General features: G+C 36.1%; 1 protein-coding gene across 2 annotated transcripts in view; it reads right to left on the bottom strand.

Annotated features, from left to right (window-relative positions):
* Nucleotides 1-15580, bottom strand: part of LOC140137602 (uncharacterized) — a 35142-nt gene that overhangs the window by 8713 nt on the left and 10849 nt on the right. The window contains exons 17-29 of one of the 2 annotated variants that reach the window (XM_072159334.1): nucleotides 15380-15523; nucleotides 13626-13769; nucleotides 12950-13093; nucleotides 12713-12856; nucleotides 12149-12292; nucleotides 11865-12008; nucleotides 11610-11753; nucleotides 10513-10656; nucleotides 10010-10153; nucleotides 9291-9434; nucleotides 8585-8728; nucleotides 7592-7729; nucleotides 6421-7099 (exon numbers count right to left, since the gene is read on the bottom strand). In XM_072159334.1, the coding sequence (XP_072015435.1) occupies nucleotides 7044-7099; nucleotides 7592-7729; nucleotides 8585-8728; nucleotides 9291-9434; nucleotides 10010-10153; nucleotides 10513-10656; nucleotides 11610-11753; nucleotides 11865-12008; nucleotides 12149-12292; nucleotides 12713-12856; nucleotides 12950-13093; nucleotides 13626-13769; nucleotides 15380-15523 (1778 nt within the window). In that variant the 3' untranslated portion in view covers nucleotides 6421-7043. Of the gene's footprint in view, nucleotides 1-6420; nucleotides 7100-7591; nucleotides 7730-8584; nucleotides 8729-9290; nucleotides 9435-10009; nucleotides 10154-10512; nucleotides 10657-11609; nucleotides 11754-11864; nucleotides 12009-12148; nucleotides 12293-12712; nucleotides 12857-12949; nucleotides 13094-13625; nucleotides 13770-15379; nucleotides 15524-15580 lie in introns of those variants that run through there. The other variant, XM_072159333.1, reaches the window with a different exon arrangement.

Genomic DNA, 15580 nt, shown 5'->3' with positions numbered 1-15580 from the left:
TTTTTGATAATAAATGGTTTTAGTCAGAAGATATCGCATTTTCAAATTATCATCCCATTTTTAGACCAACACACGGAAGTAAGTTTATCAGTGTTCTCCACCGCAGTAACAAAATGCAACTAATATGACTACGTACATGTACAGCAAAACCAAGACAAATTAATGTTATTTCGCATTATTAAATCAATAATATTGATATTCAATTACAATGTCAAGTTTACAAACTAAGATTACATGTTAAATAATACATGTGGATTCTAGAGAACAAAGGACCATTGACTTGAAATTGTAGAGGGAAATTTGAATTCAAATAGAAATGGTGTTGGTGCAATATCCATACACTTGTAATTGAGACCTGATTTTTTCACCAATAATAGGAAACATAGCCTGCTATCCTAATACAGCTTGCAATATAAAATTATTTAAATGTCGGTAAGTATTTAATTTTAATTGTATTTATTTATCAATTCATCTTATTTTCATTTTTAAATAAACGCGCGCAATTTATGTTGAACTGAAAGTGTTTGAGGGCAGTTGAGTGAGCAAAATGCTGATAGTTTGAATAAAATACTCATCCGTGTGCAACAACGTTTTTGGTGTGTTTTCTAAGAATGCACTTTTCTTCAAAACCATTAGAGGTAAAGACACGATTTTTTCGCCAATAATAGGAAACATAATATCCTATTACAGCTTACAAACATAAATTATTAAAATGTCTGTAAGTATTTTATTTTAATTTTTGAAGTTGGGTACAGTTCATTTTAAATCACCCTGTAGTGCTTGGATATACATTAAAAAAAATCCTGGTGTTAAAATTAGGCATGAAATTGTATCTTTTAGTGTAAGATTTTTGGTTTTTATAGGCCTTAACTTCGCCCGCGAGCTTTTTCGGAATTCATTTTTTAACGTTTCAAATTAATATAGTTTGCTAAAGAAAGATATTTCCCACCTCTGTAAGGCACATCGTGTGGGTCTATATATTATAGTTTTGTCTGAATATCTGTTTTTATTTCACCTTTTTTCACAAGTGACTGCCAAAATGACCAACAAGTACTACATTCACGAGTTGATTTTGACAAAATTGGTAGTCGGAATTGAAAAATGGTGCAATCAAAACGGAAATTCTGACAAAAATATGATAATAGCTCACGGTGATGTGCGTTAGAAAAATCCTTCATTAGCGAACTATATTCGGTTGATAAAAGGTTGATAAAAAAAAAGCTCGCCGGCCAACTTGAAGCCTATCAAATCGAAAATCTTACACTAAATGACTGAATTTCACGCCTTTAACACCAGGATTTGAAAAAAAAAAAAAATCAAGCATAAGTATCAAGCATTATAGTTTTTTCGTGACATTTACTGAAAAAATTAAAATTATTGCTTTTCATTTGGCCGAGAAAATTAGTTTTACATTGCAAAGGTGTAACTCAAAATTGTGCTCATTTCAACACCAAATTCGATCGTTTGTATTGTCTCATTAAATGACTGAGTGAGCCTTGTACAGTAAGTCATTAGTGCAACCAATGTTTTTTTGCATCCTTAAGGGCTGGGAAAGCGACGATTTCACGTATTTATTGTGGGACCTGAGAGCACATCAGACATATCAAATTGCAATTTGAAAACGAACTTTTTTTAAATTCGCGATATAATACAAATTTTATGGCAAATTATTAAAATCTGATATTTTTAATATTTAACCTTCCTCGAAGTAAACTTTAAAAATCTAATGATATGCTTAAGTGTATGTGGCTGGGATGAAAAGCCGACCATCAATTGAAAATTTTGACCTTTCATATGGAAGATATACATCCCCCCCCCCAAAAAAAAAAGACCTATTTTTTTTTGGTGTTTTTGAGAAAAGAATCTATACGAAAGGTCAAAATTTTCATATGATTGGACGGCTTTCCCTCCCAGCTACATACACTAAATATAAATTTTTAATCATTTGCCATAAAATGTGCATTATAACGCGAATTAAAAAAAAAATCTAAATTCTTTGATATCAGAAGGACATTCGACAAAACGCAATTCGATATGTCTGATGTGCTCTCATGTCCCAAAATAAATACGTGAAAACGTCGCTATCCCAGCCCTTAAACCTGAAAGGATAACAATTTGATTGGTTCCAGTGGGGCCAAAACTTAAAAATAGTCCCATCATGTTGTTATGTATCCCATAATCATCATAATTATTGCACAGCCCCTTATCATTTGAGGTTTAAGGATAAATAGGCCTACTCACAGTACGCCATCCCTCGCATACTAAAATTACGCAGTGCCACGCACTTAAAACTAGGCATATTCCGTAATTTGCTCATTCAGGAAATCGTAAAAATGATCAAAATGCATTTTTTTGCACTTTTGTTAGTAGCTTAGATGTGGTAATATAGCCGGCTATAGGTTAAGCTGAAAGCCGTGTATTAAAGACAAAATAGGAAATTATACATGAAACTGTAATATCGCTACTTAGTCTAAGTAGAGAAATTAGCCACATGTATTTGAAAGAGGCTTCAACTTCAAATATGCCCTACTGCTGCTTTCCTCGCTTTTTGCCAAATTTTTCCTTTTCAAAAATACCTAATATTAGAGAGACTGCGATTTTTACGTGAAACGTGACACCGGAACGGCAACCACATGTTACACTAGTTAGTTATTATGCCCTCTAGACAATAGCCCGCAAATAACATGATAGAATCATTTTTGAGTTTGGGCCCCATTATGACCTTCGAACCCTCGTCTTGGGAACCATAGGGGGCATATAGACAAATGTAACCAATTCTCGTTTCATCATTTGCAATTGAGGTGTAAGGATGCAAAAAAACACTGGCTAATGTAGCGAAATAACACTCTAACACAGAACACCATATACTAGGACTAGTAGTGACATTTTGTATTAGTTTTATATTATAATACTTTCTTTTATTCTTTTGAATCCTTTGAATGTAAGCGACGATGAAAGCAAAAACAGGGGTAAATTGGTAACAGAATTCAACATAACAATTCAAAATCTCTGATTTCCACTTCCCATGTAAAAAATTGGTTATCTGCAAATAAATGATAAAACTGAATACTCCCGGCTCCAGAAACATATAGCATACTATTATTAACCCAATCATAATCTTCTAGTTGGCCCAACTAGCAATAAATTGATGTTTCATACAATTGGAGTCACAAAATGGGCACACATCTAAGCATTCAGAATTTTGGGTTAGTCTCCTAATCTAGGTATTTTAAGTTAATGTTAATATTTGGTCATAAAATAAAATAGAAAACGTGTTTGCTAAAAATTAGAGTACATAGACTGATATTAGGCTTGATTGTCACAACATACAAAAAAAATCAACCTTTTATTCTAACATGGTCTCCCAACTAAACTGGCGTATATAGTCAGTTTACAAATGATCTTTAACTGATAATATACGGCATTTTTTTAAATGTCACTTAGAGACAGCCCCGTCACCAGTTCATTTTTTGTTAATTTTTTTATCCCATAATTTCCCTCATTCTTCAGGCCCTGCCCTCTATCGGGGGCTAATTTATAGTTCAAGCTTGTTGGATATCCATATTTTGCGGCAGTTAGTGGTACTTTGTAGCCCTGTGGGGCAAACTACTTGGATATCTACATTTCGCGGTTAGTGGTTGTTTTAACACTAGCAATAGGGGGGTGTGATAATTCCAACTTTTTATGAATTGCTGCTGAAATTATGGTATCGACTATGCTAAACAAGAATATGATCATTAAAAATAAATTTAAGTAGATTAACCCCCCTGTACATGCCCCCTGAAGATTTGGTAACAAGGTTGCCGAATTCGGCATCCTTGCACATGCTTAATGTAGTAGATTATCATAGAAACTGAAAGAAACTGTGATTCTTGAGCCTGTTTAATAATTATTTTGTATTGTATAATTATGCTGAGTTTGATACAATATGTTGACAATAACATAAACAGCTTATCAGCTGGAGGATAAATATCACTTTTTATTTGTCTAGAAGAGAGTGCAATGCTTCATTTAAGTCCGTTAATCCATCCGCAGTCTGCCTTAGAAATCGCATTCCTCAACTAGAAGTTCATGTACCATATTCATGTCTTCGGCATTATATTTCACACACATTTTTCTATGATCTTTTAATTGCAAACATCACTTGATTTAAAAAGTGAAAGACTTGTGTCCCTTGCATATCTTCAAGATACAGCTGCAAGGTTTTGGATCGGTGGCATGTCAAGCTTCTCTGGATCCATGGAAGATAGGCCTATGGCATGCTCAGCTGTAAGATCACATTCCCCAAAGGTAAAACTGTCTCCCTTCTGCTTCTGAAAACCGGGACAAGACATGATCGATCATCTTTATCTTTGTGGCTTCATATATGAGAAAGATTCTGCTACTTTAAATGAGTAGGCCTGTCACAAATGTCATTATCATACATGTACTTGATTTGCTGGAATCTGTTCATTGACACAAAGGGAGTGCTAGAATGTTGATGTTAAGAAGGTTCGTGGGATCATTGCGCAGTAGGTTGTAACTGTTGGAAGTTTAGTTAGTGAAAAGTATGGCTCTATAATTATGATGTAAAGTATAGTAAGACTGTATGGTTTTCAGGGAGTCCAGATCCAAGAAGCACTGACAATGCATGCAAGTATGTGTTCATATAGGGCCTCCTAGATAGCTAGAGTCCTTCAGGCTCACTGGGAAATGTGGATGTCAATTCATTGGACTTGTTCCATGATTTATTTACTTTGTATGCAGCCAAGTGCCTGTTGAGTCAAACTGCTCGACGATGAGGCAGTAGTTGAGCAGTATTATTCTTGGGTATTATCTTGTCTACCTATTCTGTTCTCAATTATGTGCTTAGTAAGACTCTTAGGTCTGTATGCACAAATGAGTTAGACCAGGTCTAACTTTAGACCCGGTCAAAGTTGAATTTAGTCCCAGGACAAGGGACATTTTCCTTTACATTTTCTTTATTTTTATTTATTTTGTATTATTTTTGAACTTTTCATGTAAATCTTTAGAATTTGCTAGCTACTCTATGAAGTAAATAAGAGTAAAAGACCATTCCTGATGGAACTCAATTCCACTTTTGTGCATACGGGCCTACACCTTACCTTACAGAAAAGATAGACATAAACCCAGAATCCAGCCTTTCATCAATAAAGACTTTGTACACCTTCACTATGAGCTGTTTGATCTGTGATGACAAAGTCTATCTTTTCATTTTAAAGTGTTTTAGTTTCTACTCGATCCACTTGCTGCTTCTAAGATCACGAAGATAGGCCTACTCACTTTTTACACCACACTAACCTATAAATGTCCAAAATTGCTCAAATGTCATCATATGGAACTAATTTCACACTAGCTAATCAAGAAGGCCACATACACAACCCATAGTTTTAGCGAAAAGCACTTTAATCAAGTGTTTACAGCCATTTCAACTTCCATTAATGTCGTCTGCTACACAAGCCTGCCGAATTCAGAAACCTTGTTTCAAAATTTTCAAGGGGGCATGTACAGGGGTTAGAAATCATTTTGAATAAAATTCTTTCATATTCTTGATTTCCAATGTTGATACCATATTTTGAACTGCAATTCATATTAAAAAGTTGAAATTTGCAAAATAACAAACCCCCCTACTAGTAGACTACCCCGTAGTCCACTTGCCCATTCTGCATATACTCTGGGTATTGTATTTGAGCTTAAAACTCTGATTTAATTAATGTGTGCACAATTGATAGATTTTCACATCTGATCTTTTAGTCACCCTACACCCTCTGTTTGTTAGCTCCCCAAGTGGACTACTGACATTGGATTGCGGTCAGATGCTTAACACGGCTGTCTATGAGCTTCTATGGATGAGATTGTCGGAAATTTGGCCTACTAAAATTGGCCATGATGTAATGCATCTTTAAATGGATCTGGCTTGTGATTGGTCGCCCAGATCTCGTTATGGTTTAAATCCTCCGGGTACCTATCATTACCATTAATAACTACATGGTACACAAGTCTGCCGCCATTGTGTTGTGTAATTGCATGAACGCGTCAGTAAGTGCATGAGCGCGTATTGTATTTGCTTGCGGTTAAATTTGATTGATAAACAAGTGTGATTGACAGTGTGAGTGTCAGGGACTTTGCCCACTCAAAATCAATAAACTTGCAGATTTTAAAATCAGAATTGTTCAGTGAAGTGCCAATACAATTATGACATTATGATAATATGTTGCATTCAATAACATAAGCCTACGTACACTTTACTTTTACTGTCACTAATATAATTATATAAACTTATTCATAACAATTTTATACTAGTTTATATTTTGATGTAATAAATATCAGTATAATTTCGAGTTCAACTGAATGCTTTCATCATACATTTATGGCATGCTTTTATTCATCAAAAATAGACTATGGCATAGTCTACCCTACTAGCAACCCCCAACCAGCCCCATACCGCATCCCGCTATTTTACTTATGAAAATACTAGTTTCTATATTCTATGGTGTCAAAAATGAACGTTTTATTACGTTTAATAGCTGAACCCCATGCTGCGGGAACCGCTCTAGTCCAACATAGGACGTTATTCAAGATATCTTAAACTGCCGTATATGATCAGTTTAAGATCATTTGTAGATTGTTTTGAGCATATGTTTTGAATTGTTTTATATGGTAGGATCATCATTTTTTATTCCCCAAAAAGTAGTACTGCGTTTGTCTGAAATCGGGAGTAGTAGGCCTGCTGCGTTTCGTATTGGGAGCAGACTGATATGTACCTTCCAAGTAAACATGCATGTTGTTTACATGTAAATACTGCATATTGCCTTTTGCAGCAGAAGTATTTAAAAAAACCGTCCCCAGATAAAAAGGCATCATCTGTTTTGTAATTTTGTAATACGGCTAGGCTCACTTTAGATGCCAAATTCTGCCTGATTCCTGCATATTAGGCAGTTTATTAACAATAACAGGAAGGTATGATACTGGTGGCGTAGTTAAGGGTTGTGACGCCCGGAAGCAATTGATCTTTCTTTACGTCGTGGGCCTACCCTGCATATTCACGGCTCATACCTGTGCGGCCCCGGCTCGCCATAACGAGGGCGACCGCCATTCCCTGTGTGAAAAAAGGCCAACGGAAACAAAATAATTAAAGACACTACCAAAAATAATGAAAACATGCAAGGCATTTCTATTAGTTTAATAGTCCTGTAGATATTGTACTAACCTTAGTAGGAACCGATTCTATTTTATAACCAGCAGAGGTGAGGGGTGGGGTTCTTCCTGTTTGATGGTATACGATTATGTGTAACGGTGTTGGGTTTCTTTTTTTCAAGATCATTTTGGTATAACGATGCCTCCCTCACATGTTCGTTACCGGTGGGTTTCGGCAAAGAAAAATACGCCCAAATTTCATAAATTGTGCGCATTTTGGCTATTTCTCCTCAAAATTCCCAAATTTTGACCAAATATGGCGCTTTTTGCCAATAGGCTATATATTAATTGGTCATAAAATGGAAACAAGTCTGAGTTATGTCACAGAGTCCACATGGCACATCTCATACAGCCCTCCCTTCCCACCTCTTTCCCACTCCGGTGATATACTTACGGCAAGAAGGCGAGCTGCACTGTCTTCTTGCAGATGTCGATCCAGTACAAGCACCACGTACAGGACACGTTCTAGTTCTAGTCGTAAATCCTTCACATCTGTCACTGCAAATGCCCCACGAGCCCCATGATCCCCATTCTGATCAAGTGTAAAACGAATGGTAAGAATACATCAATATTTCGATCGTAAGGGAAAATAAAATTAATTTCACATTCAGGAGTTATAGAGTCAAGTAGGTCAAATGTCAAGTATCTCATGCATCTCAAATTGGTCCGTTTCAATCGTAACTTGTCTCAATTTACTCCTCTTAGACATTTTTAAAGCGCCTATTCAGTTTGCTAAAAGTGCATTTGAATATTCTTTGTTTTAATATTCCATTGTTTTTTTTTACACCAAATCTGTGCTTCTGTTCAGATTCCTGGACTCTTTTACTTTAAAGAAATTGTATAACTTTTGTTTGTCGTGCGTGAATAATTAAAAAGTTATGGCACTATTACTACATGCATTTCTGAGACTAAAGGAGAATGTATAGCTCTCTATCCATTGCGGTCATTTAGGGAAAAGGATCTATACCTGATACCACCTCATCCGGAGTAGGGTTGTCGATCAAAATTGATATTTATCTGTGCCATTACAAAAATATTATAAGTAATATTGCATATGGACTTCAATTTTTTTTAAATTTAGATCATATTTGTGATTTCGACTTTTATCCAAATATCATTTTTGGCCTAGTCCGAAAATAAGGTTCGCTAGTCCGAAAAAGAGTCTTTTGTCCGAAAGTTAGGGTTAGGGTTATGTTTAAGGTTAGGATTGGGTTAGAAACAGGTTAGGGTTAGCATGTTAGCTATAAGGGTGACAGCTAACTTTTCGGACGTCCCGTTTTTAATGTTTGGATTAGCGAATCTAGTATGACTAGCGCACCTCTAAGGACTAGCGGACCAACTCCGCGATTTCCCATATGCAAAACCAGATGATAAACATTCTACTTACGACACCCTTGCGTATTACAAGTAGCTGAATTACTCGATGATCCACTACAAGCGACTGATACAGGACAAGTTCTCTTTCTAGTCCTAGTTCCACCACCACATGCCTGACTACAAGTACTCCACGAGCCCCATGAACTCCAAACAGCTAAACAAAAGATTAAAGGAACAGTCTGGATACATCAACACTTTACATAATTATTTCTTTGTTTTTTGCTTTGTTTGTTTTTCTGTCTTTATTTTTCAATTTGTACTATGACTATGATGGGTAAACATGACATGTACTGACTTATATAAGTAAACATTCTGTTTTCTTAATCTTATAGCTAAGGGGCTGTGCAATAATTATGACACCCTTTCTTCGGTGCATAGAACTGCTCAAATAAGCGCTCAAATGAGGTAATTTAATCTTAGGAACATTCCTTGGGCTCATTTTCAGGAATTTACATAATTATGTCCATTAAAACTTCGAGGGTAGAGTGGGTTATTGAAGATCACTGAATATTTCTGCAAGAGCAAAAGTATTGAGTTGTCTTCGGTAACCCACTTTAATAGATCAGGGATGATTAGATTAGTTATTTGCTTCATATTTAGCCAAAAAATTGTCAAACCTTTGATATTACTATTGTTAAGACCGTGGCTGATGATAAATGTATTAAATGATTATGAACTGTCTAGAATTAATTAGGGATATAATATCATATACTCACGACATCTTTGCGTGTTGCAATCATCTGAATCTCTCGAGGATCCTCTACAACTACCACTAACCGAACAAGTTCTGGTCCTTGTCTTAGTTCCGCCATTACATGTTCGACTGCAACTACTCCATGAGCCCCATGAGCTCCAATATGCTATATAAATATTTAAGTGAATGACACACATCAATTCTGTGATCGTTCTTATTTTGTTCTCTTATCATGATTGGTTGTGTGTGTTTTCTTTCTCTATTTTTCAATATCAGTTTTATTCTGTACAAAAGTGGACAAGGAAGACACAAACTCGTGTAGGTCATGCAGTCATCTTTCTGAAATTTATAGATGCAACTAAATATGTCAAGCTCGACAGTTGGATCTTGATGGGGCGATGCTCAAGCAACATGCTCAAGCCATATGCTATTAACCTATAAGCATGCTGGCCTTTATGGAAAGTAAAGAAAGAAACAGAATTAAAGATAAAGAAGAAGGAAGATAAGGCCACTAGCAACAAATCATGTGAACAATTTTATTGTCAACCTTTGGGACAAGAGAGTGGAAATTCTTAATCTAATCTCAACTGCCACAGATACTAATATCATTTGCAATGTGCCGTCTACTTGGAACTCATCAAAGTATACGTTAATAATTATGATCACGTTTTGCTCTTTCACCATCTGTTTAAAATATCTGATTGAATTCACATATATGAAGAATAATATTACTATACTCACGACATCTTTGTGTGTTGCAATTCTCTGATTTACTCGACGATCCGCTACAAGCCCCTGTTACAGAACACGTTCTGGTTCTAGTCTTAGTCCCACCACTACATGTTCGACTGCAACTACTCCATGAGCCCCATGAACTCCAATATGCTATATAAATAGTTAAGTGAATGACATACATCAATTCATCAATTCTGTGATCGTCTTGTTTTGTTCGGCACTAATACTTCTTTTGTTTGTGTGTGTTTATTCTTTCTCTATTTTTCAATATCAGTTCTATTCTGTAGGCCATGCAGTCCGCATCTCTGATTGTTATAGGTGCAACTAAATATGCAAGGCTCTTTATGCGGATGTTGATTCCAAAACCAGTGTCCCGCTTACTTGGAAATGATTTGAGTTGAATCAAAGTATACGATAATGCGATAAATTCCTGCTCTTTTATACCATCTGATTAAAATAAAACGGCCAGTCAGTGAGATCATATAAATGATGAATTGTACTATACTCACGGCATCTTTGTGTGTTGCAATTATTTGATTCACTGGACGATCCACTACAGTCACCTCTTACAGAACACGTTCTAGTTCTAGTCTTAGTTCCACTACCACATGATTGACTGCAGCTACCCCACGAACCCCAAGAGCTCCAATATGCTATATAAAAGTATGTATTAGTGAAAGACATACCGTATATCAATTGTGTGAACGCCTTATTTCGTCGGCTGTATCACATACTGACGTATTCGACATTTTTAAAATTGGTATATTAGTGTGTTATGTTCTGCTCTATATATTCACCAAAAACCATGCCTCAAAGTGGCTTAAATTAGTAAGATAGTAATTAATTTAATTATGTCGTATTTACAAAACCTTGAAATGTCGGCATCACATAACGACGTATTTGCCAATCACCTATACTACGCAAGCCCAGTATACCGTATCTGCAATTTGACGAATTTGCCGTTTGCGCGACTCTGTCATTGCACGGCAAAATTGCTGTTTTGTCCTGACGTATTTGCGCAACTGTTTCACAAACTGACGTATTTGCGCGACATATTTGTCAATTGAATGGCGAAATTGACATTAGTCCTTTCCACATAGTGACGTATTGTATTTAATTTAATATTGATTTTTTGCAGAATAAGTTATGCTCTGATAGTGATAAGTGAATTATATTGAAAATATTGTATATTTGCATTACTGTTAACCTGGTTTTAATCGACAATAATATTTTAATCAAGATTATCCAGCAAATGAAAATCGCTAGATTTTCAAGTTCGATTTGCTCGAAATGCGTATTTTGCAAATACGTCAGTATTTGATACAGCCGACGATTTAGTTCTATTTCGATTGTTTGTGTGATTATTCTTTCTTTATTTTGTCAATATCAGTTCTATTCTGCACAAAAGTAAACAAGAAGGGACACTAAATTGTATAGATGCACTTAAAATTGCAAGGCTCTTTTATGCAGATGTTGATACCAAATACCAGTGTCCCGCTTACTTGGAACTGATAAAAGTATACGATAATGCGATAAATTCTTGCTCTTTATACCATCTGTGGTAAGTGAGTGAGATCATATAGATGATGAATTGTACTATACTCACGGCATCTTTGCGTGTTGCAATTATCTGACTCACTGGATGATCCACTACAAGCCCCTGTTACAGAACATGTCCTGGTTCTAGTCTTAGTTCCACCCCCACATGTTCGACTACAACTTCTCCATGAGCTCCATGAACTCCAATATGCTATATAAAAGTTAAACGGACCGTCAAAGAGGCAAGAATGTATCTACGTATTATTGCTGCGTTCAATCGATTCAATTCGATAGAAATACTGTAGATGCAGTCAATACTTACGACAACGTTCCGTGTTACAAAACGATGTTCCACTAGACGGTCCACTACATCCTCCACTTACAGAGCACGCCCTGCTTCTAGTTCTTGTTCCACTACCACAAGTTTGACTACAAGTGCTCCAGGAACTCCATGATCTCCAATATGCTATACAAGAAAGGAAACAAGAAGCAGTCAAGAAATAAATATATTCAAATATATTTAAAAAAATACAACTGAACAATAAAGGTTTCTCCTTGTTATTTGATTAAAATAAGCTTGTGATTATAAATTATAGAAATACTAACGGCAGCCGTCAGTATTGCATGATGCCGAATCAGACGCTGGTCCACTACATCCACCATTAACAGAACAAGTCCTGCTTCTAGTTTTAGTTCCACCATCACATGTTTGACTACAAGTGCTCCATGAACTCCATGAACTCCATCGTGCTGTGACAAATAAAGGCAATGGTAGTAAGAGATAAACAGGAATTCTCTTTTGAATTAACATGGCTGTCTCGTTTCCGGATATTTTGAATACCCACATTGAAAAAAAAAATAAAACAGAGAAGTAAGGCCTGCTAGCGCTGTATACCTTTTATTCGACGTAGATTATTCGATGCAACATGTCTTCGTTATTTAATCTATTCCCATTGTTTCCAGTCATGTATGTACTTTGTAGCTGAGAAGCACATTCCATATGCATTCTATTACAAACAATCGTAACTAGGATAGGTCTACGAGAGTTATGAGTCAACCGGGATTATCAGCAGTATCAATCTTTAGCGACTATACAATTAAGCTAAATTTGTTTTTGACTCTTACATCTGGAAATGGCTTATATTATGCTTTTATGGACCTTAAACTTACGGCAACTTTCCACGTTGCAAAAGGATGTTTCGGTCGTTGATCCACTACAACCTCCAGTAACAGAACAACTCCTGCTTCTGCTTCTAGTCCCACTTTCACATGTTTTACTGCAAGTACTCCACGTGCTCCATGAACTCCATGTTGCTAAAAGAAATATAGAAGAAATAAACGTGAGGCTAAAACAAAAGAGGGCATTCCCATTAAGACAGTTACTCTCTTGGTTATAAATATACTTACGACAGTCTTGTGTATTGCACGTAGATATATCAGTTGATGATCCACTACATCCTCCACTAACAGAACAACTTCTTGTTCTAGTCTTAGTTCCACCGTCACATGTTTGACTACAAGTGTTCCACGAATTCCATGAACCCCATTGCGCTGAACAAATAAACATACACGAAAATATATGTTGTGAGATTTAAAAAAACCCAGAAAAAAACACACATAACACATAAGGCAAATTAAACTCAAACATGTCAAAAGGACAACATGCAGGCAATATAAAATTGTCAAATTTTCGCTTATCACGGATTGATTCTGCTCAAATTACCGAAATACACCAGTCATGAACATTCAACTCAAAATGCGCATGCCCAAAGCATTCTTCAATCAACTCCCCAAAATGTGTTGATATCAACCATTTCAGGTAGTGGTAACGTTTTTATCCAAGAGCATTCAAAATACAACGAAAGTTGATCTGGTTTTGAGAAAATCAACGGTCCAACGTGATTGATGAGTTTTGGTATTTTGGGTATCTACATACCATAATTGAATGTGACGTAGGAACTTCAAATCAAATCTTGTTACATGCTGAGTTACACAACTCTCTATCATTGTTATTTTGACAAGTTTTTTTTATATATTTATACAGAGAAATGTCTGTTGAAGATGAATAAAAGTGAATACGTACGGCAACTTTGAGCGTTACAAACCGATGTTTCACTAGCAGATCCAGTACACCCATCAGCAACGGAACAAGTCCTCTCTCTAGTCTTTGATCCGGTATCACATGTTTGACTACATGTTCCCCACGTACTCCATGAACTCCATATTGCTAAACAAAATAATAAGACACCAAAATGAGAACTGACAGTCTATATCAGTTACCAGCGATGTTTTTCTTAAATTTCATTCAATATTGTTACAATGTTCACGTAGACTAATTTCATAGATATTGCACATGTTTCATACCAGTAGCTACCAGAGTAAACTTTGCTGTCATGTTGAAGCTTAGAGTTTACTATTGTTAATGATTTATATGACTTCGCGAGGCTTGGGCAAGCTGACATATATAATTAAGAGAGACAGGCAATCAGGGATTGAACGTCAGGCCTCAAGATTACCGGTCGAGGAGTTATACCATTGCGCTATCTGAGTTCACATAGCTGGTACCAACACGGATAACCTCAACTAATCATTTGACTATCTAATCTCTAATTGTGTCTTACCGGCCAATTACCTCCTTTTCAAATAGAAGTTTCTTTGAAGACAGCTGCCGTTTCTTTACGGATGTATAATCACTGGTCATCAACGGTAACACAAACAAGAACACAAACTATATAGCCGTAAATACACAAATTTGCATGAAAGACACGATCAGATGTGTATATATCTTGTGTAAGAGATTGATGTTTACATCCGTGACATCATTTTTGGTCAAAATTATTTGCACTGAAATGTGCAAAAAGTGACGAATATTTGCACTTTTCTTTCTATTACTGTCATATTGTATAGTGCCAAATAGCGGTGGTGTTAATTCAGTATGTAAGAAAAATATTTGACCTGATGACCCCTATGTTGACATTGGCTAAATAAGCTGTTTTGCCGCTCAAAATGGTACCGTGATTCATGATTTGCTTGTCCGATATTTTGACCTCCTAACTGAATAAATACCGCTAAGTGCGCCTAGTTTTCAGAATTTTTCCAATCTTGATTTGAAATAGTCTATTCGGTGAATGTGATCACGCAATTTGGACGTGATTAAATATGTGACCCTTTCCCAAAAAACCAGGAACACGCGATTCACATTTTGCGGCTAAGAATTCTATTTCCTAGAGGTTCTATAACAAGCAATCGCAACCAGGATCAGCTTTATATGCAATATATAGAAGTCAACCGACTACCTGCAGTATCGATTTTAAAAAGTGCCTTTAAAATTCATCTAATTTGACTCTTCTTGGCTTATACACTTATATGATCCCGAATTGTCTATGCCAACTGGATCTTAATTGGGTTATTGCTCTACTTCCTCTACAAGACTTCATTGGCTCCCGGTAATAGAAAGGATCGTATTCAAGACTCTTTTGTAAAACATTTTTCATACCTCAGAATCGGCATTAACATCTGCAAGAGAAGGTTTCCGTTCTGCTCAAGACACAACTCGTCTCATTATCCCATTAAATCACCGCATGGTTGGTAGCGGATCGTTTACCATGTTTACTATTGCTGTTCCACAATAGTGGGATGACTTCCAATATGGCCATGTACGACTGTCACCAGTCCAAGATTCATTTGTTCACCGTGTTCGCCAAAGATTAACTGTATTGTTCAAGTTGTTTTAATGTATTCATTCTTGGATTTGTTTATCTTTTGTCATTTTGTAAAATGCTATGCTTATTCTTTTGTTAGTTTGTAATAGTGCCCAGTGCTGTCAAATATACTTACGACAACTTTCCACGTTGCAAAACGATGTTTCGGTCTTCGATCCACTACAACCTCCACTAACTGAACAACTCCTGCTTCTACTTTTTGTTCCACTTTCACATGTTTTACTGCAAGTACTCCACGAACCCCATGAACTCCATGTTGCTAAACAAAAGATACAACAAACGGATTTAAGCCAAACAAAGATCATTCCTACTAAGA

The sequence above is a fragment of the Amphiura filiformis genome, chromosome 17, assembly GCF_039555335.1.
Source record: "Amphiura filiformis chromosome 17, Afil_fr2py, whole genome shotgun sequence".
In the NCBI taxonomy this organism is placed as follows: Eukaryota; Metazoa; Echinodermata; class Ophiuroidea; order Amphilepidida; family Amphiuridae; genus Amphiura; species Amphiura filiformis.
This window is presented reverse-complemented; position numbering and strand designations above follow the sequence as displayed.